The following is a 26,699-nucleotide window of genomic DNA, read 5'->3' as shown; positions in this document are numbered from 1 at the left end:
GGACCGGGCCGACAGCTACCTCCATTGCGGTTGTAGTTCTGTCAGGAATGCGTCAGCGAGTCCTCGCTTGGACGGGTAAGTACAGTCCCTCCTGCTTCGGTGGGTTGGCACGGCTGGGCATTCCTGGGGTTCGGGGGTCCCTTCCCCTTACTTCCCTGCTCCTTTCCCTTGCTGCATTGCTAACATTGCCGCTGTCAGGGGGGAGGGGGCCTTCCTGAGGGGACTGTGTTATCTGGCCTGTGCTTTTTCTTTTTTGTATTGGGCTTTCCTGTGAGGTAAAAAGCCCTGTGATGAGCACAGATGTTTATGATTATACTTCAGCAGACGCTGACTGATTGGTGACACCTGTAACGGTTTTGCTTTTTATGCTGTATCTGTGTCTTATCCTTAAATAAAACAGCCCTAGGGGGCTTTTCCTGTTTAAACACAGGTCCCTGCAAAAGTTACCTCACGGTTCTTTTCCTCACAGGCAGCGCTGGGCAGTCTCCTCCTGAGGGAGTCCCCTGGTTACCCCTGGTCAGCGCAGCAAGTGGGTGAGAGGCCCTGAATAGGGCTCTAGGAGCTTTTTGTCTATTTGTATGGACAGGTGTGCATATTATAATACACACTATATGTAAATATTGGAGTCAGTATCTGGGTCCTTCCCCACATGCAAGTGGTGGCAGCAGGTGTTAGCACCTGGGATTCCCACAGAGTTTTTATTGTTAGTCCTGGACACAGTTTGTGCCAGGGTGGGGGTGGACTGCGGGCGGGCGGTAAAAGAGTGCCCCCTTCCCCCGTTATCCCCTGGGGAATGCTCTGTTATGGAGCCATGGACCAGGTACCTAGTTAAAAAAAAAAAAAAAAAAAAAGGCAGAATAAGGCATTTATGGGTGCGCTTTTTACTGCTGCAAGGGACTCTCCTAAGCTGCATAGTGCAGATGGGTTTCCGCCGAGGGCTCGGTCTTTTTTGGATCACACAAATCAGACCGCTGTGTAGGTTTTTTCCTTCTGTGCCCTTCTTTGATAATTTCTGAGATGCGGAATGAGAAAAGCCACTGAGAGCTTTTGTAGTCCCTCACCGCCGGGCGGGAACCCCCGCTTGTATGGATCTGACTGATAGAAGATCCGAAGTACTGACCCGTTCCATGTTTACCATGCTGGGGTCTGGCTTGCGGCCTATTGTGGCCACTACACTGGGGTCTCAGTGGTCGCTGGCGCTATTTTTTTGGGAGGTTTTTCAATTACATTGAAAACTCCCATTGGTGCCCATTTTGTCGTAGCCACGCTATGGCGCAGCTTACATTGTGCTGGCCATTTTCCTGTGGCCGCGTTCTGAACGCTCGGCGGCCATCTTGGAGTAGTCCTGACCCCTAGTGCTGTATACAACTCACAGAGTGAGCATTTTGCACCAGACAGTGGAGGAGCACCGACTCTCTCCTGAGGTTATTAGCCTAGCGGACCAGCTGGTCCAGGGCCTCATATAGGTCTGTGATGCTTCATTGAATGCTGCGCCCTTGTTATCCAGGGCGTCTGTTTCAGAATGGTTTTATGCACACGGTGGTGTAGTGCTTAACTCCATTACCTGGCAGCAAAAGAGTCATTGGTTCGAATCTGCACACTGACGCCAATCTGCCTGGAGCTTGCATTGTCGCTCCCTGTGTCTGCGTGGGTTTCCTCCGGGTACTCCGGTTTCCTCCAAAGACATGTGTGCATACACCTACATAATATACATACACACGATGTGTGTGTATTATTTAGGGGCAACCCTCCCAGGCCGTCAAAGGCCCAGCTGGGGGACTAATCTGTCCCTGGGTGCATAAGCCGATCACGCCGGCACCCAAATCCTGCCAATGTATATAGCCTTCCCTCCCTGTCTCTAGGTGGGAGGGGCGGCTTGCAGGTTCACAATTCAGTGAAACCTCCCTGCTCTCCGACTAGTGGGTCTGCGAGGTGGTCTCTTCGGAGTACTAGATAGGGTTTCCTCCTATCCACAGAACAAAGTTCTGTCCTTGTGTCTTCCCCTCCCGGCCCGTCGGTCTGCCTTGGGCAGTGTGGGATTTGCTAAGCTGCAAGGTAATTTTACCTTTCCTGCAGGACGAGAGTTTTGGGGTTTTCTATGGGCCTCAGGCCCTAAATACCTTTGTGAACGTCGGGTAGTTCCGCATGGAATCCATTTGTTCGGTGGTAGCTGCGCTTCATCCGGGGGATGTCCTGACGTCCTCGGACATCAGGGACGCATACATGCATGTCCCGTTTTGCACATGTCACAGTGTTTTTTTCTGTGCTTCGTGATGAGAGAAGGGTCTCTGTCAGCCTGTGGCCCTCCCTTTTGATCTGGCGTCGGCACCATGGGTTTTCAGCTAGGAGCTCGCACTTATTTGAATTTTGTTGGGACAGCGAGGCTTTGCCTCATTGGCTACTTTGACGACTTTCTTCTGAGAGCAGCTTCTGTCTCCGACCTAGTGGATGGGTTATTCCCATTCAGACCCTCCGAAGATTCGGGTGGATGTTAAACGTTTAGGCCAGAAAGTGTAGCTCAGTGGCAGCAAGCCTGCCCTCCATGTGTGCGACCCAGGGTTCAAATTATGGGCATGCTGGGTTCCGACTCAGCGTTGGAGTATCTAGTGTTGATCCAGACTCCTCAGTGGCAAAGGTCCTTCTTCCCCTGGAGAAATTGCAGACTCTTCAGTCTGCGGAGAAGGAATTGGCATCACGCAATCGGTCTTCTCTCCGGGCGCCTGCTGGTTCGCGGTCTGTGGGTAGCCTCCTTCAAGGTGGTACTGTATGCCCAGTTCCACACCCTGGTTTTCCAGTGGAACTACTGTCCAGGTGGTAAAAATCTCTTGTCTCTGAAATCATTAGATTCCTGTGCGCCACCTAGTCAGAGTCTCTCTGAGTTGGTGACAGAGATTCCCGACTCTTCGGTCCGGGAAGTTGTTCCTTCCTTCCAGTGGTCGGTGTTTACGACGGATGCCAGCTCACGGGTTGTGAACCTGGAGGTTCACAAAACTGGGGGGTCCAGTCGGCCCTGAGTCGCTGGACTTGCGTGGACCTATGACCACACCTCCTTGAATGTGTCTGGTCTCGGTAGCTACCCAGGGTCGGGCCTGGCTAGTGCCTGGTGGGAGACCGCCTGGGAATACCAGGTGCTGTCTACTGTTCATTGTCCTACTATTTTAGGCGATCAGGCTATGCTTCTCCTTGTGGTCGACCGATCTGGTTTCAGCCGGACAACGCCACGGCCGTGGCTTCAGTCTACCATCAGGTATGCCGGCAGGCGGACTACTGGAGTCGCCAGATGCTGGACCAGGGCGACTGGTCTTTGTGCTTGGGGTGTTTCGGCTCCCTTGCAGGAGGTGAGCCTCACATGGCATGGATCTCCTGGCAGCTTGTCTCCGCCGCAAGGGTGTCAGTTAGTGGCCAGGTCTAGTGATCTTGTACAGACGCGTCAGTCGCGCTGGTGGCCCTGTGTTGTCTGTATCAGTGATTTTTTGCCATTCCTCCATGGTAGTTGCTTCCTCGGCCGCTCCACAGAGTGGATGCTGAGGAGATCCCGATGATTCTAATCGCTCCAGATTAATCTCGGCGTCCTTGGTACGCTGATATCGGGCGCCTGGTAGCGGAGGCACCCTGGCGATTGCCAGGGCAGGAGGTTCCTGTCTCAAGGTCCCATACTTCCTCCTGTTGTACAGTCACTGACTTGCTTAACATGGTTATTGGAAGCCAGACTTTAGGTGACCAGGGTCTGTCTGACTCGGTCATCTCAACAGGGCACCGTAGTCTTCTTCCGGAGGATCTACCGTCGCACCTCTCTTGGTGCGAAGGGATGGAGTGACGTCCACGGGCGTACTCTCGGTGTCCAGGGTCCTGCTGTTTTTAAAGCTTGGATTGGATCTAAAAATTGCTTAAAGCACCGTTTGGGGGCAGATTTCAGCCTTGGCTGTGTTCTTTTAGTGGCCTTTTTGCGGCCCGTTCCCTGGTGGGTCCCCTTTTTTTGTGTGCAAGGGGTTTGTCATATACTTTCCCCTCTTGGCCCATCTCTTCCTCCATGAGTTTTGACTCTGGTGCTCTCGGTTCTTTAGGAACCTTCCTTTTGGAAACATCAGAGAGATTTTCTCTTGACACTATCTCAGAAGGTGGCCCCTTTAGTGGCCTTTACCTCTGTTAGAAGAGTTTCTGAGTTGGCGGTCTTGTCTTGCAAGCCGCCATGCTTGATCCCCCATAAGGATTAGGTGATGGTGCGCCCGCAAACTTCCCTTCTTCCGAAGGAGGTTTCGGCCTTTTATACTTTAGGCGTGGTACGCGCTTTGCGGGTATACCAGCCTACTACGGCTCCATTTCGGAGCTTCTGACTCTCTTTTGTGTCGGTGTCTGGTCCACAAAAGGGCCTGGCGGTCTCGTCGACCACCATTTCTCGGTGGATCGGTCAGGCCGTCATACAGGCCTATGCTCCTAAGGGCGGGCCCCCCTTTCCGGTCACGGCACTTTCGACCAGGGCAATTGGTGCTTCCTGGGTTTTTTTTTTTTTTTTCCGACATCATGCGTCGGTCTCACAGGTGTGCGAGGCGGCGATTTGCTTGTCCGTTCACGCTTTTTCCAGAATTTACATGGTTGCTGTGAGTGCATCTTATGATGTTTTTTTCAGCCGCTAGTTTTTGCCGGCGGCTGTTTAAAGTTGCACCTCCTCCGTTGAGGAGCTCTGCTTGTTTTGGGGTGAAGTTAAAATTGTTTTTACTGATATATTTCCCACCCCTCGTTTTTTGACACTGCTTGGGGACGTCCCACTTGTCAAGATTTAAGGAGCTGTGTCCGTCCATGGACGATAAGAGAAAATAGGATTTTTTGTACTCACCGTAAAATCCTTTTCTCTGAAGTCCATGGACGGACACAGCTCCCACCCCTCCTTTTTAGGTTTGTACTGCTTGTTACGAACTGAGGCTGCAAGCTGCAGTGAGGAGGGTTATGTCTGGAGGGACCGCCCCCTGGGCGGGGCTGTTCAACTCTGTTAATGTAACATGTATTTAACTATTTAACATGTTTCTGCCTAGTCCTCTCCTGTAAACAGGGAACATAACCCACTTGTCAAGATTTAAGGAGCTGTGTCCGTCCATGGACTTCAGAGAAAAGGATTTTACGGTGAGTACAAAAAATCCTATTTTTGTAACCGCTATACATTTTGCGCAAACAAATCGATAAACGCTTATTGCAATTTTTTTTTACCAAAAGTAGGTAGAAGAATACGTATCGGCCTAAACTGAGGAATTTTTTTTTTTATATATATTTTTGGGGGATATTTATTATAGCAAAATTTAAAAAATATTGATTTTTTTTCAAAATTCTCGCTCTATTTTTGTTTATAGAGCAAAAATAAAAACCGCAGAGGTGATCAAATACCACCAAAAGTAAGCTCTATTTGTGGGAGAAAAAGGACGCCAATTTTGTTTGGGAGCCACGTCGTACAACCGCGCAATTGTCAGTTAAAGCGATGCAGTGCCGAATCTCAAAAAGGGGCCTGTCCTTTAACTGCATTTTGGTCCGGGTCTTAAGTGGTTAATATTCATCATGCAAAAAAAATCTCAGATGCCTTCTCTACTGCTTTCTTTAGATGTGGAAAAGGCATTTGATAGGGTTCATTAGCCCTACCTGTCAAGAACCCTACAAAAATCTGGTTACCGTGGTCACATCTTCTCTGCCATTATGGCCCTATATTCCCACCTCAGCCCATGTTTATAATTCAAAATCTTTCAATATCTCTAATGGTACGAGGCAGGGTTGCCCTCTCTCCCCTATTCTTTTCAATCTAATAATGGAACCCCTAGAAGAAATTATCAGATCACACAAAAACATTTCATGTTTAACCATCTGCTCCACTGAGCACAACATATTTTTTTTTGCGAATGATATTATCCTAATGTTCACAAAACTGTCTCTTTCCCTGGATTTGATTCAAAAAGTTGTATCCAACTTTAGTGCCATATCTTATTATAAAGTCAATGCTTCCATGTCCTCTATATTGAATCTAGGGATTCCCTCACCTATAAAAAACACCTTTCAAGCACAATACCCATACCTCTGTGCCACTGACTCAATTCCCTATTTGGGCATCCAACTAACCAAACAGGTATCCTCTGTATACCAAATAACCTATTCTCCCTTTCTACACTCCCTACCCAAAGATTTGGATTCTCTGGCAAAAAATGTCACTACCCTGGGCAGGAAGACTAGCCACATTTAAAATAATGACACTACCTCAACTGCTTTATATATTTAGGGTGCTCGCTATCCCTGTACCAATGTTTTTCTGTAGATCCATCCAATCTATCCTGGGTCACTTTATGTGGCAAGGATAACCAAGATGCTCCTGCTCTACACTAACCAAACTTAGGAGAGTTGGTGGTACAGGCTTTGTAGATATTAAGGATTATTACCTAGAAACCATTTTGGCACAACTCAGAGCATGTTTTCTGCCAGATTATCATAGCCCCTGGATGGGCATAGAATCCTCTCAAGTGGCGAGGTATGACCTAATTTATTGGTTACACAGCCAACACTCTCCCAAATCATGCACATCAAATATGTTTCTTACCATCCTGGCCTTGGCATTGGCATGCCATAATCTACATCACAAACTCCTGTAAACCCTTACTCCCAATTTCTTTGCTCTACTAGCTAATCCCAAACCTCTCTCTTCAACCATGGTTGCTTAAAGGTATCACCCATTTGTCTGACTTTTATATGCAAGATCTACTTAAACCTTTTACCAGGTTGCAAGCTGAATTTGCCTTACCCACATTAGAATACTATAGGTACTTGCAGATAACCCACTGTCTGTTACATAATGCCCATCTATTTATTCCACTTAATAGATTGGCCTGGCAATATCTATCCAACTGTCAACTAACGGGAAAAGTATCACACTGTTTTATAATCTATTGCAAAGCAAATCAAGTTTTCAAAAACAACCTCATATGACCAAATGGGACCTGGGCCAAGCCTTTACTGAATCCCAATAGTTAGCAGTCGTAGGTGCCACTTTTAAAGCTACTCTCTCCACCAACCTATGGGAATTATCTTATAATTATCTTATAAAATCAACTTCATCTAAATGCTAGAGGGACTGTGGGGAAATTGGAAGCCATTTTCATATCTTGTGGGGATGCCCTAAGTTAACTTACTATTGGTCTGCTGTCTCCCACATGCTCGAAAAAAATCTACACATGCCCTGCTCCCTAACCCCCCACTTAGCACTTCTTAATCTGGGTATAGAAAAATTTCCACACCACCTACAAAAGTCAGTTATTTAAGTCTTACTTACGGTCAGACTTGCCTTAACCAGACAATGGAAATCCCCTGATCCGCCTTCCCTTAAAGAAGTAATCACACTAACCCCCACCCATGTTAATTATGAATGCATGCTCTCCTCTGCTGAAGGAACCAATCTGAAAACTGAGAACGACTGGTCCCCATTGGTCCATGTGGTACAACTCACCCCAGATGATGCAACCTATTGCGAAACGCATCGGGAGACTCCACTGCTACTGTTTGTGACATCCGATGAGCGCTCTTGTACTTTTAGATATGCAAGTGTTGCTACCTACAATAAATTCAACTTTAGTTACTGGATTACGCTATGAGCCTTTTCTCTTTCCTCTTCATATCATTGTGCTGACTCCATTCCCTGGCCCCTCATTGGGCATTCATGGAAGCACTCACCTATTGTACATCATCCTTGTTCCCTTATGGACTGGCATGAGATTGCTCTTCTGGGACTGCAGTGACAGCTTCAACTTCCTAGTTGATATTCTGCCCAGTTGACCCTCTGAATTTATGTTCATTAGGGTCCACTGCTTCTGGTAAGCCTTTTCTCCATTAGTCGGTGGTGGAATTCGCACTTCACGCAAGATTATTGGAAGCACTATTATTTCAAATACATTGAACTTTTTTTATGAGCGATGGTCTCATTATTGTTAAACTTCCGCTCATCTACTCACTAGGAGTGTTTATTATCACTTTCATCACATTGGACATCTTTTCTTGAATATTTGTCCTCTTTTCATTCATTCACATTTATCTGTGTTGTTATAACTCACTGTTTTCATTATATGCACTGTTATTTGGGTGTTCATTTTATTCATTTGTTTATATGCGCCACACTTTTTATGTTTGTTTTATTCTTCCACCATTCTGCTCCTTTAGACAGCGTTAAATTTTAATTTTTTTTACCATTTCATGTGGTACAACTACAATGTCCAATCCTCACCATAAAGCTTTGTTCTCTCTTTACTTATTTACCCCCTTCACTCAAATATTAGTAGCTCAAGATAACCCTTTATTGATATGGAGTTTACTGCACCATCCCTATATTCTTTGTTAACTGTACTATCTCTTTTTGACACTGTGTACATTTTTGTCTTGCTTTTTTTTTTTCCGCGTTTAATTTGATTGCTTGGAAAACATATAGCATGCCTATTTATGTTCACCTTATATTTGATAAATTCAATAAAATATAGTGAAAATAAAAATTTCCCATAGTTTGTAGATGCGATAACTTTTGCACAAATCAATCAATATACGCTTATTGGGATTTTTTTACCAAAAATATGTAGCAGAATACATATTGACCTTGTTTTCTACCAGAAAGTAAAAAAATATATTTTTTTCAAAAATGTTGCTCTTTTTTTGTTTGTCGCACAAAAAATAAAAACCGAGGTCATCAAATACCACCAAATAAAAGCTGTAGGAAAAAAAGGACATGAATTTTTTTTTTGTGTACAGTGTCGCACGACCGCAGAATTGTCAGGTAAAGTAACGCAGTGCTGTATCTCAAAAAATGACCTGGTCATTAAGGGGGTAAAACTTTCCGAGGCTGAAGTGGCTAAAATATGCAATATAGGAACCAAAATAAAAGGAGGAGTTAGCAAGAGAAAATAGACCAATATTAAAAGCGATATATAAAAGGCAATACGATATTTTTTTAAAAAATTCAACTAATTTTATTATCAAAGACAGAAAAAAGAAAAGAAAAATTTAAAACGATATTAAAATGAAAAATAAACGTAAATAAAAATAAAATAATGACAATAACAAAAGGAATAAAAAATAAATTAATAAAAATATGAAACAGAAAATCAACTATTAAACACTTTATCAAGCTTCACAAGTGGTTATTAGGGAAGGCGGGAGAATTTCCCCTACTTTTTCCCCCAGGTAGGGGGACACAACAGGGGTGCCAACACTCATTATTATTATTTGCCCTTGCCATTGGCAGCCCTGATTAGTTCAAATAATATTGTATGTTTTAAGTATGGAGACGTTCTTGAAAAAATATGCTGTATGCAGATGACATGCTTTTGCTGCTAGATGACATTGATTCCTCACTTCAAGCAGCTATGTCTACCATTTCTATATTGGGTACACATTTAAGGTTTACCATCAACAGGACAAAATCTGCCATGATGCTGTTAGATAGGGTTGCTACTCAGAAATTCTCCTCCTTTTGCCCTGTACAAATTACAACTTCTTTCAAATACTTTGGTATTGAGATTTCTCTTATTCTCGCTGATTACTGCCATCTAAATGTTATGCCTCTTTGGCTCATTTTAGTGATAAAGTAAAAATTTAGAATAAATTGTGGTTTATAATGGGTCTCTATAGGGCAGGACCAATCGTATCAAAATTATGTTTGTGTCCCAACCTTTATACCTTTTACACAATACACTGATGGTTATTCAGTTAACTATTTTATGCATCATTAACCCTATGTTTAGAACTTTGTTATTAAGGAATTGGTCACCTAGGATGAAACTGGAAAAGATGTAATGTCCAAAAGGGGTAGCATTACCAAATCTGTTATAATAATACCTGGTATCTTAGTTGCAGCACATGGTTGGGGATATAACCTAGGCTCCAGGTGCTGTAACCTAATCAGGGACTCCACTCTATTAGCTAGATTCATGTAGGGGCGCGCATCTTTAAGGCGGCGTAGCGTACCGTATTTACGCTATGCTGCCTTAAGTCAAAGAGGCAAGTACTGTATTCACAAAGTACTTGCCTCCTAACTTACGGCAGGGTAGCGTAAATGTGGCCGGCGTAAGCGCGCCTAATTCAAATGAGGATGAGGGGGCGTGTTTTATGCTAATGGAGGGTGCGCCATCCGTTTACATATCCCAGTGTGAATTGCTCCAAAGTACGCCGCAAGGACGTATTGGTTTCGACGTGAACGTAAATTACGTCCAGCCCTATTCACGGACGACTTACGCAAATGGCGCAGGCCGTCGTATCTTAGCTACTGTAGGGTTTAAGTGTATCTCAGTTTGAGCATACACTTAAACTTAGGACGGAGCAGATTCCGAGTTAGGTCGGCGTATCTACTGATACGCCAGCCTAACTCTCTCTGAATCTGGCTATATCTGTTTTACATTTAACAAATTCACATATGCTACTAACAGGGTTGGAGTATCTTAATTTCCATGAACCCAATAAAGCATTTCTAACTTATATTCTAATGCATAAGATAAGGACTAAGGCTAAACAGCTACAACAAGTTATGAGCTTCACTGCCTATAGTCCTATTTGGATGAGCAATGCTAATACTGAGTTAGCTAACTTACAATATGCAGGTAGGTTGAAGGCTTTCGAAATGGCACACCTTTCACATATATTATATTTTAAGAAGGCACTCTATTATCCTTTTTTAAGTTGCAAATCCAATACCATCTCCCTGATCACATGCACTTTTATTATTTGCAACTTAAGCATGAAGTTATAGTGCAGGTTCCGTCCCTTAATTGGCAACTGTGCCCTACTCCCATAATTAACCCCATGCAATATACTATGTAACGTTGGGATGATTATGCTCATGTGGTAGATGCTTTTTTCAATGAGTTGTGCCAGTCCAAACTGTATTTAAGGGTATGGCAGCCCACTTTTATTAAACAGAACAGTTCACACAGAAATCAGTTGCCCACACAGGGGGTTTCCATCATCATCGTGAACAGTAAACTGAAAAAGACAAGCCACTTAGCTCTCTTGTCAACAGCCCTCATGCTCTTCCTACCTGTCCCTCTTATCATACCACCTAGCTCTCCTGGTGAGGCCTGGCATGAATGCTAGCACGGTGCAATAGAAATAACATCACACACCTGCACAGAGGTAACCATGCATTAAAATGGGTCCCCAGAATGCCGCTGGCACATCAAGATTACATAATTTGAAAGTTTCTTTGGGCAATGTCACAATATTCCTCCCAATCATATAAGGGCAATAGGAACAACTACCACAGGGGTATGTACCTAAGTACAGGTAAGGATCCTGATGTTTATCACCCCTGAACTCACTCTGGATCAATATATCTTTGAATTAAGGGGCATGCTTAAAAGTAATGGATTAAGTTTGGCTTTGAAATCAAAATCTTATTGATTTCCTTATGTTGGTTGGTATATCTTAGAATAACCTTATCATTCTGTTTAAGGCCTTCATTTTTCTTAAATAGAATTGTCTCACTGGAATATTGGATTGCACAATTGTATGCTTTGTAGAGGCATGTTTTAGAGTAGCATCTTTAGAGCAGTCTCTCTTTTAATTGATCTGCTTTAATTTAAAAGGCAGGTTCAGTCAATATATATCAATTACTGACTATATAGTATAGTCTTTAGAAGTGCCTGTGGGTGAAAGCTGGTAACATACAGGATGGTTTTGCCTGCTGTACTTTTATGAAAGATGCTACTTGATAGCTGACCATTGGGCTCTTTTTGAATTCAGGTGTCTGGGAATGTAACTGCATCCGTACTATAAGTCATGGTGAATTTGAGATTTAGTTGATTTGGTTGTAGTTCATGCTGGCTTGGCATTGGGTTAAAAACTCCTCTGATCAATACCAGACACAAAAAACATAATCAATGTAATGTGGCAGTGGTACACTGACAGGTATCCTTCAGAGAGGAAAGACTGCTCCCTCTCGCCCAGTTACAAATTGGCATAGGATGGGGCACAATATGTCCATATTGCCACACCTTGCACCTGTTGGTAGTGGGAGCCACAAAAAAAAGATGTTGTGGTGTAGGATGAACTCCAATCCCCGTAATATGAATTCATTGAGCGACCAATCTTGTGTGCCTTGCTCAAACAGAAATCTTCTTATAGCAGCCATTCAACGTTCATTAGGTATTGAATTATGCAATGCTTCCACGTCAATAGTTACTAAAAAAAAAAGAGTCTTTGGGTACACACAAGTTCTCAATTTTTTGTAAAAAGTAAATTGTGTCTTTCGTAAAAGAAGGAAATAAAATTACATGCAGTTGTAAGTACAAATCAATGACTTGTGGGAGGTTTAAGTAGTATACAGACTTTGTTTTTTGTGCTGTGTAGTGAGCTTGCTTGGTTCAATAAGAGGTAAACAAGCCCAGGTGGTCTGAGCACTTTGAGCTCTATAAAACTCCCCATCTGCTTAGGGAAGATGGTGCACCCTGGAACCACATCTCTGTGCAGAACAGACTGGAGAGCAGCAACTTATGTGCCAAGTTTAAAGCTTCGTACATACAATCAGATTTCCATCGGACAAATCCATGGAATTTTGTGTAAAGGGCGTTGGCCGTGAAATTGTTCTGCATGCAGACAGCAAAACATTGTTGGCCAACATACACAAAACTATGTGTTTTTTCAGCTCTTTCGAGCCACCATTTGGGCAACTTCTGCTAATGTTGTTTTTTGGTTAGCATTAGTTCAGGGCATGCGTGTTTGTATTTTTGGATTTTTTTTCGATGGACTTCTGTACACACGATCAGAAAATCCGACAAGACACATTTGTTGTCGGAAAATTTTAAAGCATGCTATCCCACATTTTTTGTCGGAATTTCCGACAACAATTGTCCAATGGAGCATAAAACCGGTCGGATTATCCAACAAAACCCTGCCATCACACATTTGTTGTCAGAAAATCGGATCGTGTGTAGGAGGCATACGTCTGTGTATCTAAGGACTATGATTTGTTGTGTGTTGTAGTCAGGTGCCTGTGTGTTTTTGCTTTGCTATTTTGATGCCTGTACTTTGTGGACATGGATTTTATAAAGAAATAGCACTTGTGCTTCACCAAGATTCTCCTGTATGCTGTGCCTTTTAACCATGCTGTGGAATTATCCAGTGAGTCATGCACAACCTGCTGCTGAGCTAATTCCCCCAAGACCAGCATAGAGGACTTACTGAGACAGCTTGCTTTGGTGAATGCAAAACGGCAGACAAATGCAAGTTTACAACAGAGCTTTGCAGCCCAACAACAGAGCCTTGCAGCCCTGCAGCAGAACTTTGAAACCTAAAAAGAGGCCCACCAACAGATCTTGGAAACCCAGCAACAAGCCTTGGAACAAACAGAGGCCCACCATAAGAGATTGCTGGCACAGCAGGAACGTAAAAACCAACAATTAAGTGAGGACATCATAAAACAGCTTCAACAGAGGCAGCAGACTGTGGCTGAGAGTGATTCCAGTAGTGTACTGTAAGGATGAGCTGTATGCTCGGGTCGAACATGAGTTTGACTCGAACATTGGCTGTTCGCCGAAAGTTTTAAAAAAAGGCTGTTTTTTCGGGAGCAGTGATTTTAATAATGCTTAAAGTGAAACAATAAAAGTAAAATATTCCTTTTAACCACTTAAGGACCGCCTAACGACGATATACATTGGCAGAATGGCACCGCTGGGCACAATCACGTACCTGTACGTGGTTGTATAAAGCCCAGCGGTGGGTCGCGGGCGCGCGCCCGCGGCGCGCTCCTGCGACCCGGTCCAAAGCTCCGTGACCGCGCAATTCGCGGACCTGATCGCCGCTAGAGTCCGGCGATCGGTCCCCGGAGCTGAAGAACGGTGAGAGCCGTATGTAAACACGGCTTCCCTGTTCTTCACTGTGGCGCTGTCATCGATTGTGTGTTCCCTAATATAGGGACGCACAATCAATGACGTCAGACCTACAGCCACACCCCCCTACAGTTGTAAACACACTTCAGGGAACACATAACCCCTTCAGCGCCCCCTTGTGGTTAACGCCCAAACTGCAACTGTCATTTTCACAATAAACAATGCATTTTAAATGCATTTTTTGCTGTGAAAATTAAAATGGTCCCTAAAATGTGTCAAAATTGTCCGAAGTGTCCGCCATAATGTCGCAGTCACGAAAAAAATCGCTGATCGCCGCCATTAGTAGTAAAAAAAAAAATTAATAAAAATGCAATAAAACTATCCCCTATTTTGTAAACGCTATAAATTTTGCGCAAACCAATAGATAAACGCTTATTGCGATTTGTTTTTACCAAAAATAGGTAGAAGAATACGTATCGGCCTAAACTGAGGGAAAAAAATGTTTTTATTTATGTTTTTGGGGGATATTTGTTATAGCAAAAAGTAAAAAATATTGCATTTTTTTCAAAATTGTCGCTCTATTTTTGTTTATAGCGCAAATACCACCAAAAGAAAGCTCTATTTGTGGAAAAAAAAGGACGCCAATTTTGTTTGGGAGCCACGTCGCACGACCGTGCAATTGTCTGTTAAAGCGACGCAGTGCCGAATCGCAAAAAGGGGCCTGGTCTTTTACCTGCATTTTGGTCCAGGCCTTAAGTTGTTAAATTTCGTACCTGGGGAGTGTCTATAGTATGCCTGTAAAGTAGTGCATGTTTCCCGTGCTTAGATATGTCCCTGCACAGAATGACATTTCTAAAGAAAAAAAAGTAATTTAAAACTACTTGCGGCTATAATGAATTGTCAGGTACCGGCAATAGGGGCCTGTATTTTCATCATGTGCATCTACTAAATCGTTTATGGTATGGGCAAACTCATTCATTTTATTTTCAATGTGTTCAACCCTGGATCCAATAGTATGCATTTCTTCAATAAAGTGTTAAGGCGGTGGTTCACCCTTAGAGGGCATTTTTTAGCCTTAGATTCCTGCTCGTTTTTACTAGGGGAATCGGCTATTTGTTTTAAAATATGAGCATTACTTACCTGTTTACGAGATGCATCCTCTCCGTCGCTTCCGGGCATGGGCTGCGGGAATGGGCGTTCCTTCTTGATTGACAGTCTTCCGAGAGGCTTCCGACGGTCGCATCCATCGCGTCACGATTTTCCGAACGTCGGTGCGCAGGCGCAGTATAGAGCCGCACCGACGTTCGGCTTCTTTCGGCTACGAGTGACGCGATGGATGCGACCGTCGGAAGCCTTTCGGAAGACTGTCAATCAAGAAGGAACGCCCGCTCCCGAAGACCCATACCCGGAAGCGACGGAAGAAGATGCAGCTCGAAAACGGGTAAGTACGGATCATATTTTAATACAAATAGCCGATTCCCCTAGACCGAACGAGCAGGAAGCTAAGGGGAAAAAAAATAAAAAAAAATGGTTGAACTCCCGCTTTAAGTAAGTTACATAATATCAGTGTGGAGGGTGAGTGATACCAGCATGTCTTTCAGTGAAGGTTCTGAGACTGGCTGGTTGATTGATTGATTGATTGATTTAATGGATTTATAGTGCGCCAAGGGCAGTGGCAGTGTCTAAGTGGTTAGTGGCTGGGAATAATAACATGAAGTTTGGGAGTTCTCGAGAGTCAGAATTGCAAGAGAACTTACCCAAGATGTCAGCATGGTCATCCAGCCTGATCCTTGTTTTAGCAGGGCTTCCTTGGAGTGATTTTTTTTTTTTTTTTTGAAAAGCCTATGGCGTGTGAACACACCCAAAAAACTCCACCCGGTGCAGAAAAAATGTGCACACACATAAAGAGTGTTCACAAAAACGTGCAGACGGGTGCAACGTCAAGTGGTCCTCCTGTGAAGAGGGACCCAAACCCTGATCCCCGGGGCGTTAGGCTCCAGACGGGGACTGAGGTACTGTGGTCCGAGCAACCAAAGCCGACACGGACCCAGCTACCTCGGAGGGACTGCCGAAACAGAACCCTCCCAGTACTAGGTGGGGCTCCCCCGAAGGGAGACCCCATGAGAGCAGGCGAACTAAGCCAGAAGGCCATGTCCACCCACTCCCAAGACGTTCAGGGCTGGCCCGAGGACCCGCACCCTACTAATCACACAGTGACAAAACGTGCACAACAAAAAAAGACAAAAAAACACAGGCTTAAATAAAATAAAGTGGGGGAAGGGATAGTGGAGAGGAGAGTGAAAGAAGTGGCCATTGTGGTGAAACAATGACCAGGCCCTCCGGCCAGGAATAAAAAATTCCTCCGGTCCTAGCCAAAAGGCCCGGCCCAGGAGGCAGGTGCTAAAAAAAGCGTGTATCTGGTGCAGTGACCGTGGTATCTTAAATCAATGTGTCCCTCACACACAGTGATCTTCAGATACCCCTGGACTGCCACTCCAGGGGCACATGCACCATAGGCTTTTCGTTCCATATCCGACCCCCCGACCGGCCAGTGCAGCCCTCCACCACTGCCAGCCAACCCGGCGGATTTGCACGGTCCTGCCCCGTCTTATCCCAGGGCATTACCAGCTCCTCCTACCGGATCGCTGACAGAGATAGCACTTACACCAGCCAGCCAGTAGGCCAGACTAGAACTCGGCAAAAAGACCAAGACCAAGCACAGCACCCATGCTCACCAGGAGCACCCTTCCAGATGGCTCAGACTCAACCATGGGCCGGCCCCCAGTATTCTGTCGGGCAGCACAGCGTAGTCCCTGCTGAAACCATCCTTCCAGGTGCAATGACGTCATTGGATTGCATCCACCCTCCCCATGTAGGAGGTGCTTCAGCGCTCCGCTGACAACTGATAAGGATAGATACCACACCCAGTCCCAGCCAAAAGGCCGAGAAGCGGCAGGGAAGACAACCACGATCAGCACGGCCTAGAGTGTGCAATAGCCATGCCTCGCCCTTGGAGAACCACCTTCATGATCATGGTGTCTCCCTTGCCAGGTAAGCTTCCTTGGAGTGATGTAGAAGCTGATGGAGATGGTAAGATTTAAGGGGAACCTCTGTGCAGGGAGCCGGTGAATAGAGCCCCTGATGGGGGACTGTCAGCTGCCTCATGGTGAGGGATATGATCCAGCGCCATTTTGCCTGGGCTCCAGGAGGTCTGATAAAAGAATTGTCTTTCCTCGTTTGGGTCATGTCGCCTGAGTGAGTGTGTGGAAGGTGGATCGCTGTAGTGCGGGGTAAAACCAAAGCCTGAGCTGGTCCCTGCTGACTGTTAACCTCCGAAGCACGATGGAGGTCTGGGACATATATGTCAATCTTTTTTGCATGCTAGCGATGCCCCCTTTTCAACTTTTTTTTCATCCACAGCAAGTTTGGTCATAAATGAATAATAATTTCAGGACTTTATTTCAGGAAACCATAACACCTTAAGATGTATTTGTTTATGTAGGTAAGACTCTTACTATCAAGCGATAGATGTGTGTACCTCTTTGTGGCCATGTTCTACCTGTTTCCCATCCATCATAATTTCAGATTCCACTAACATATTAGGGATTTTAGTTTACTCCAAAAGCCTGCACAATCATTAAGGCTACTTTCACACTGGGGGTGGGGTGTCAGCGGGAAAGCACCGCTAGATTTAGCATCGATTTACCACTGTTATGGCAGCACTTTCTGGCTGCTAGCTTTTTACCTCTGCTAGCAGCCGAATAAAGGGTTAAAAGCACCCGCAAAGTGCTGCTGCCTTAGCGCTTTACAGGTGCTTTGGTAGCGCTGCCCATTGATTTTAATGGCAGGGGTCGGTAGAGGAGCAGTATATACACCGCTCCCCCACTGCCCCAAAGATGCTGCTTTCAGTACTTTTTTCCTGTCCTGCAAAGGCACCCACCGCCCCAGTGTGAAAGCACACGTGCTTTCACACGGGGGTGGCTTGAGAGGCACTTTTCGGGCACTTTACAGGCTCTATTTTTTAGCTAAAAAATGCCTGAAAAGTGCCCCAGTGTTAAAGGGGTCTAAAGGATGAAGTATACACAATTACAGTAATGCCTTATTCAGACACACACTGACACTAGTAACTGACACTAGTAGCCCATGAATAAATGAACTTGCTTATGCAGCTTCAGCTTCCTGATGGTGCATGGAGGCAGTTCCTACACTTCATTTGGGATGCAGTGGCTGCATGGACAGAGCCACATGGGTATGTTCTGGGCAGCTCATCCGTACCTGCAGGACTGTCAAATAACAACCAGCAGCAGTGTCTTTGCAGGTGATGTGTCCCATCAACAATGAATGGGTTGTCTGCATGGAGCATCAAGTGGCTGAAGCCACGTAAACCCCATGGGCCAGATCCACAAAAACAAGCGTATATTTAGGCGGGCGTAGCGCATCTCATATGCGCTACGCCACCGTAAATCTGAGTGGCTCCTAGGGTATCCTCAAAGAACTTGCTCCCATATGCGGGCCGGCGTAACGTAAATCTGTAAATACCTAACATTGCGTACACCTCATAGAGGCAGGGGTAACGTTGCGCCGAACAAAGCCTTACGTAAACGACGTAAAAAAATGCCCGGGCGGACGTACGTTTGAGAATCGGCGTATCTAGCTAATTTGCATACTCTACACGGAAATCAACGGAAGCGCCACCTAGCGGCCAGAGTAAATATGCACCTAATGCCGCATACAGACGGTCATTTTTTGCGATGGAAAAAAAATGAAGTTTGAAGTGATGAAAAAAAAACGACATTTTTGAAACTTCATTTTCAAAAACGATGTAGCATACACACCATCGTTTTGAAAAATGATGAACAAAGTGACGGCACTCTAAAGGGGAAGTTCTATTCGCCTTGAGGCTGCTTTTAGCTGGTTACTTGTTAGTAAAAGAAGTTTCGTGCTTTTTTGTCTGTTACAGCGTGATGAATGTGCTTACTCTATTATGAATGGTAGTTTTACCTCCCGTCTCAAAACTTGCTTCTGGGCATGTGCGGGTTTAAAATGTCATTTTTGCCCACACACGATCATTTTTTATGACACAAAAAATGACATTTTAAAAAATGACATAAAAAATTCGAGCATGTTCGAATTTTTTTTTGGTCATTTTTCAGAAGACATAAAATGACATTTTGCCCACACAGGTTCATTTTAAATGACATTTTTAAAAATGTCATTTTATTTCATCACAAAAAATGACAAAAAATGACCGTCTGTACGCGGCATTAGATCCGACGGCGTACTAAGACGTATGTCAGTCGGATCTAGCCCACATTCAGTCGTATCTTGTTTTGTGGATACAAAACAAAGATATGACGGCGCATCGTAGAACTTACGCGGCGTATCAATAGATACGCTGCCGGAAGTTCTTTGTGGATCTGGTCCCATATCTCTACATTAAAAGGATCTATCATGCGTATTGCCATCACAAGGGATGTTGTTCATTCCTTGTGATAGCAACAAATTCGATTGAAACAAAATATAAAGGGACAGTGTAAAAATAAAAAAGTGTTCCTGTCCCCCCAAATATGTAAGTCCCACACACATATATAATCAGTGATTGCACCACACATGTGATGTATTGGTCACAAACGTCAGAGTTAGAGAAATAAATCTAGTGCCAGACTCCCTGTGTAACTTTAAACGTGTAGGGCCAGATTCACAAAGAGATACGACGGTGTATCTCCTGATACGCCGTCGTATCTATGCGCCTGATTCATAGAATCAGTTACGCATAGATATGGCTAAGATCCGACAGTGTTACACTGTGTTACACCGTCGGATCTTATTTTCAATTTGAAAATGTCGCGGGGGGCGTTCCCGCTGATTTACGCTGAATAATATGTAAATCAGCGAGATACGCAAATTCACGAACGTACGCGGACCCGACGCAGTGTTGTTATGACGTTTCCGTAGCGGTTTTCCCGGCTTATACTTACCCCTGTTTCTATGAGGTGCAGCCAATGTAAGGTATAGCCATCGTTCCCGCGTCGAGTTTGTATTTTTTTACGTCGTTTGCGTACGCCGATTCAGAAACCCGCGCGTCGCAAGTTACGCTCACGTCGAAACCACTGACATCCTAGTGACGTCAGTGGGAGCAATGCACGCCGGGAAATTTTGCGGACGGCGCATGCTCATTTAAATCGGCGCGGGAACGCGCCTGATTTAAATAGTACATTTCCCCTAGCCACGGAATTTGAATTCCGATGGGGGTTTTACGATCCGCCGCCGCAAGTTTGGAGGTAAGTGGTTTGTGAATTACCCACTTGCCTCTCAAACTTGTGGCAGCGCATCTTAAATCAGATAGATCGAGCAGATCTAAAGATCCGCTGATCTACGTGAATCTGGCCCGTAACCTGTAAAGACTTTTAAAATACTGTAGTTTGTCACTGTTCCACGGGCGTGCATAATTTTAAAGTGTGAAATGTTAGGAATTTATTTACTCAACATAACATCAGCTTTTTTTATTTTACTGAAAAATTGGGTATTATATTCTGTTTGTGTGCACTAAAAGTCATTAACAACTTCAGACCCGGAAGGATTTACCCACTTCCTAACCATGCCATTTTTTGCAATCTGGCACTGCGTCTCTTTAACTGAAAGTTGTGCGGACGTGCAACAAAATTGATGTCCTTTTTTTCCCACATAGAGCTTTTTTTTTGGTGGTATTTAACAACCCCTCTGTTTATTTTTTAAGCTATAAACAAAAAAAGTGCAACAATTTTGAAAAAAATGTAATACAATTTTACGTTCTGCTATAAAGCATTTTCAAAATAAATAAATAAATAATGTATTCATTAGTTTAGAACGATATGTATTCTGCTATATTGTTTTGTTAAGAAATCGCAATAAGCGTATACTGTACTGTTTGGTTTGTGCAGAAGTTATCACGTCTACAAAATAGGGGATAGATTTATGTCATTTTTATTATTTATTTTTTTACTAGTAATGGCAGCAATCAGTGATTTTTATCAGGACTGCGACATTGCAATGGACAGATCGAACACCTAATTGACATTTTTGACACTTTTTTGGGAACCAGCGACATTATTACAATAATCAGTGCTAAAAATATGCACTATTATAGTACTAATGACACTGACAGGGAAGGGGTTAATGGGAAATTAAGGGGTTAAATGTGTTCCCTGTGTAGCGCTCACCCCCGAAGGAGCCGCTGGTTATAGATTGGGTGGCATGTTACCTCTGTGACTCCACCGTCTAGGGTAGTTGATGAGAGCCAAAGCAATGGAATGTCCACACAGCAGGTGTCTTTATAATGTGCTTTTTTTTACCCAACAAGGTAAAACAGTAAAACTTGAGGTAGAGAGTAAAGATGTATGAGGAGAAGGCACATCAGATTCAGGACCAACAACACAGAAACAGTTCTGTTTCCAACAACACTTTGCTTTCGTCGCCACTCCAGCCGGAGTGGGTATAGTGTACCCGGACAGGCCTCTCACACCGACCTGGCATCCAGAGTATCACTCGAAACTTTGAGGGAAAAGATCTCTGCCACAGACCCTCCCTAGAACTTAGATCATGGAGAAAATCCTCCTTAGTAGTATTAGTGCCTGGATCAGCTTCAGGTAGTTTTCAATTAGGTTACCGACTGACAGGTGGCCAACATCCCACCTTTCAGTGTCCGGTTACCTTGATCCCCGATGGATTGTCGAGGCCCTGTTGGATCGCCAGCGAACTCCCCACCGAACAGCTATCTTGCTTGGGATCTTTTCTCAGAATTGGGGACCCAGTCGATTACTGGGCCCCCCGCCACAGCTTTAAATGCTCCAGGCCAACATGGTCCCGGAACCAGGAACACCGCGTGGCACGCGCACCCCGGCCTGGAAGGCCATCTTGCCGGGGGGGGGGGGCCATGGTGTGTATCACCCTGAAGGTGGGTGCCACACCGGGAAAGAACCCCACCTCAATGGCGTCTGTTCCAGATGTACCCTCTCCCAGCATGCCCCACGAGAGAAACTCCCTCCTCATTGGCCGCTGGCAAGAGGCACCCAAACCTCGACTCCACCGGCGCCACCTGTCGCCCCGGGGTGGTACAACACCCCGGCAACAACAGAATGAGCCCACAGTACAGCCTTGCCAAAACAGAGACCCTTTTAGAATTAAATTACAGTCAAATTACACTCTGACTATCCCTTAAATTTTGTCAGCACCGGTACTTAGAAGTACCCCGGCGCTACACCTGTTTGTGTTTTCGAACTGTATGGGGGACTGTGTGACTTGGGAAACACACACACACGACAGGATCTGTGTGATCTCCCCTGTCAGAATGGAGATTTGCCACGTGCCAACTTACACCTATAGCGATTTACGATATCGAGCCACCTTGCAGCAGTATAAAGACAGCGGGTGGTTGGGAAGTGGTTAACAAGTATTTTTCCCTAAAAAAAAATGTGTTTTAAAAATGTCTGCTCCAGGGTCTCTGTTTACCAAAAATATATAATGTTTGTGGGGTTTAAGTAATTTTCTAGCAACATTTTTAATATAAAATGGTGACTTTTACATATATGACAGAAATTACAGAATTGGCCTGGGGGGTATGGTGGTTGAAGGAGTCACAGCATACATTTTGTAAAATCAGCATTGTAATAGCAATTGCAACTATAGGTATTTGTTAAAAATCCAATAAAGCTTACTATTTTCTTGGGCGTGAGTACTCCTTGCCTGTGACCATCCCTTTGAACAACTTTCTGGATCCTCTGCATGCTTTGCAATTTCTCCTATGCTGTTTTCTATACATTTCTAAGGGCTTCATATCCTATGGTGCCTTGCTGCCTGAAAACGGTGATTCCTGTATTAACCCTGCCTCCTGAAACTCCTCCTCTCAGCATACCTGTAGTTAAAAAGGCAGGCTCTGTGAAATGTGTGACACAGTTGTGCCTACTTACAGGGCATGGTGAATATATGTCACAGAACTCAGGGAGGTAAATAAATAGGGATCATTACAAAGTAAGTTTACAAACTTTAAGATCATTCCGATTAATAGGAGTAGACCAATAATAAATGTAATATAATGTGGAAATGAATATACAATTTTAATTTTTGACCATAGATGCACTTGAAAACCAGAGGTCAGGTGCAAGATTTGGGCCATTGACAGTTGTTTGTGATGCATTGTAGGACATTTGGCAGTGCAATGTTCAGATTTATTTCAAACATCTGTACAGCTGAAGTTAGGTCTAAATTTATTTATGGACCAAACTTGGATCATCCCTAGTTATGAGCAATGATTGATAGAGGATGCGTGAAACAATATGTAATAAAGGATGACCGGTTATCATTGATTGATAGTTAATAATACTGATTTGTATTTCCCCCTCTTCTTAACATTAAATACCAGAGATTACAGTGTGCACAGCTCTTTACAACTAGAAACTGGTTGTATTTAACCTTTTATATCACATCCGTCTTTATTAACCACTTTATTTTTATTCCCCACTGTGTATTACTGTTAAGTCATTGCTGTAAACTAACACATTAGCACTCATTTCTCCACTTCTATTAAAATCCTTGAAAGTTTCAATTTACAGTTGAAATTAAATTGGTATTTTTTAAAGGATATCCTTATATTTACAAGCTTCACTCACTTAGGGGTTTAGAAACATCCAACTAAAAGTGAAAACATAATTAATAATATTAATGTAATCTAATGCTTCTGTAATAAAATTATCTAAATTTGTTTTATCATTTCAGTTTTTAAGGTTTTGGTTTATTATTAAAATTTGTGCCATGAAATAGTGTTTATTTTTTTTTACTTGAATTCAAATCGACATAGCAAAATGCTCATTATAGTACTACTCCTTATGTGTGTACTGTATGTCCACAAACACACATTAGGAATGCTTATTAACATTGTTAAAATGTGGCGTAATATTTACATAAAAACTGATTTAAAAAATCTAAATATGTAATTATTCTTTCTCCAAGTGTACTTGTAAAATGAAAGTAGAAAGAAAGTAGCTTGTTATTTTTAATAAACATTCCGGGCCAGATTCTCAAAAGAGATACGACGGTGTATCTCAAGATACACTGTCGTATCTCTGTTTTTGGGCCCGGGTATCTATGCGTCTGATTCCTAGAATCATTTATGCATAGATACGGCGTAGATCCGACAGGTGTAAGTCACTTACACCGTCGGATCTTAGGCCTAGTACACACAAGAGGATTTATCCGCGGATACGGTCCAACGGACCATATCCACGGATAAATCCTCTCGAGGATTTCCACGGATTTTGATCCGATGGAGTGTACTCACCATCGGATCGAAATCTGCGCCGAAATCCCATCGCGATGACGTGTCGCGCCGTCGCCGCGATGATGACGCGGCGACGTGCGCGACGCTGTCATATAAGGATATCCACGCATGCGTCGAATCATTACGACGCATGCGAGGGATGGGTTCGGACGGATCGATCCGGTGAGTCTGTACAGACCACCGGATCGATCCGCTGGTTCCGATTCCAGCGGATAGATTTGTAGACATGTCTACAAATTTTTATCTGCTGGAATTCGGAAATATCCGTGGATAAATATCCGCTGGAATGTACACACCATAGAATCTATCCGCTGAAACCGATCCGCTGAGATTTTTCAGTGGATGGATTCTATCGTGTGTACGGGGCCTAAGATGTAATTCCACGCTGGCCCCTAGATGGCCTTTACGACGATTTCTCATTTGTCTATGCAAATGAGCCTGATACGCCGATTCCCGAACGTTTTTGCGCCGCCTCATCATCATTTACGTTGTTTCCGTAAGCGTAAACTTACCCCTGCTATAGGAGGGGTAAGTTACGAAGGTCTGTCGTATGCCATGTTAGGTCTGACGTCGGGTCAGCGTCATCTTTTTCCGTCGTTTACGTTGTTTTACGAAGTCGTTCGCGAATAGGACTTTACGTCAATGACGCTCACGTCGGCTTCATTGATGTTTTCCGTCGTGAGCTGGAGCATGCGCACTGGGCTATTTTTACAGCCGGCGCATGCACAGTTCGATTGGCGCGGGGGCGCGCTTAATTTAAATACAAGCCGCCCCCTTTGAATTATGCGGCCATACGCCGGGCCATTTACACTACGCCACCGCAAATTACGAAGCAAGTGTTTGGAGAATACGGCACTTGCTCCAGTAAGTTGTGGTGACGTAGTGTAAATGGCTTACACTACGCCGCCGCGGATTCTATGTGAATCTGCCCCTCCATCTTTTTGCCTTTGGCTCTATGCTTTTCCCTTTGATGCTATACTTCACAAGTCACATGTTAAATAAACAAAACTGCAAAGTACTAATTGTAGCTAAAATACTATTGCAGTATTAATTTAATAGTATTAAAGTAGTTGTGAACCTTGATAATTAAAAAAATATTTGTAATTGTTAAAATTAAGCCCATATTGACTGTGTGTTTTTTGTATTTTTGTTTTTTAAACCTTGTCTTTATAGTTTTGTTTGACTTCAGAAGTGCAGGTCATATGATCACTAATGCTTTCACAGCAATGGGGCATGTACATCATTACATGAAATGCAGTTGCTGCTGAGCTTCTGCATTTCCATGCAACTCAATCAGACCCAGCAGCATAATGTCACTTCCTCCTGAAGGAGATTGCATTGTCAGTCAATGTACGAGGGCTGTATACTGACTACATAGCTTACAGGCATGCTGTGCTCCTGCACAGCTTGCCTGTATCTTCAACGGGATGACACAAAAAGTAAACTAACTATGGATGCGCTGTCGTGCATGCTGTGGTCAGTTTACTTTTAAGAGGAGCAGCACAGGCAGGATCAATCAGGACATCAACAGGTAGAACAATAATACTGACATGACAAATCATATTTAACTAATTTAAGGACGCAGTGCATTTTTTTTTAGGTTTACAAACATTTTAATTTCACTTATTGCTCTTTCTTTGCAGTGGTTTGGAGATCTGGTAACACCGGTATGGTGGGAAGATGTGTGGTTGAAGGAAGGGCTTGCTCACTATTTTGAATTTGTTGGAACAGACTACCTCTATCCAGGATGGAACATGGTAAGACTTTTTTCATATCTAATGTTTTAATACTTTGAATTGCAAACAACTGAAGGTGAAATACATTTTGAGTAGGCTCATACTGCAGTAATTGTATTAATTAGGGGTCCCTCTTATAACATCCTTTACATATATACACAATTAATCATTTTATAACTACTTAACCACTTAAGACCCGGACCAAAATGCAGCTAAAGGACCCGGCCATGTTTTGCGATTCGGCACTGTGTCGCTTTAACAGACAATTGCGCGGTCGTGCAAAGTGGCTCTCAAACAAAATTGGCGTCCTTTTTTTCCCACAAATAGAGCTTTCTTTTGGTGGTATTTGATCACCTCTGCAGTTTTCATTTTTTGCGCTATAAACAAAAATAGAGCGAAAATTTTGTAAAAAAAATCAATATTTTTTACTTTTTGCTATAATAAATATCCCCCAAAAATATATAAAAAAAACATTTTTTTCCCTCAGTTTAGGCCGATACGTATTCTACCCATTTTTGGTAAAAAAAACCCGCAATAAGCGTTTATCGGTTGGTTTGCGCAAAATTTATAGCGTTTACAAAATAGGGGATAGTTTTATTGCTTTTTTCTTTTTTTTTTTACTACTAATGGTGGCGATCAGCGATTTTTTTCGTGACTGTGACATTATGGCGGACACTTTGGACAATTTTGACACATTTTTGGGACCATTTAAAATGCATTGTTTACTGTGAAAATTACAGTTGCAGTTTGGGAGTTAACCACAGGGGGCGCTGATGGGGTTATGTGTGACCTCATGTGTGTTTACAACTGTAGGGGGGTGTGGCT

The 26,699-nt window shown here is 43.7% G+C and overlaps 1 protein-coding gene and 1 pseudogene across 1 annotated transcript in view; one reads left to right on the top strand and one right to left on the bottom strand.

Annotated features, from left to right (window-relative positions):
- The window catches only part of TRHDE (thyrotropin releasing hormone degrading enzyme), a 1,005,415-nt gene that overhangs the window by 606,944 nt on the left and 371,772 nt on the right, over window positions 1-26,699 (top strand). Inside the window, exon 5 of the mRNA XM_040343984.1 lies at window positions 25,782-25,895. Within this exon, the coding sequence (XP_040199918.1) occupies window positions 25,782-25,895 (114 nt within the window). The remainder of the gene's footprint in view (window positions 1-25,781; window positions 25,896-26,699) is intronic.
- On the bottom strand, window positions 16,733-16,885 carry LOC120933913 (annotated as a pseudogene).

This window comes from Rana temporaria, chromosome 3 (genome assembly GCF_905171775.1).
Source record: "Rana temporaria chromosome 3, aRanTem1.1, whole genome shotgun sequence".
Classification (NCBI taxonomy): domain Eukaryota; kingdom Metazoa; phylum Chordata; class Amphibia; order Anura; family Ranidae; genus Rana; species Rana temporaria.
Note: the sequence above shows the minus strand (reverse complement) of the source record. Positions and strands in the feature narration are given on the sequence as shown.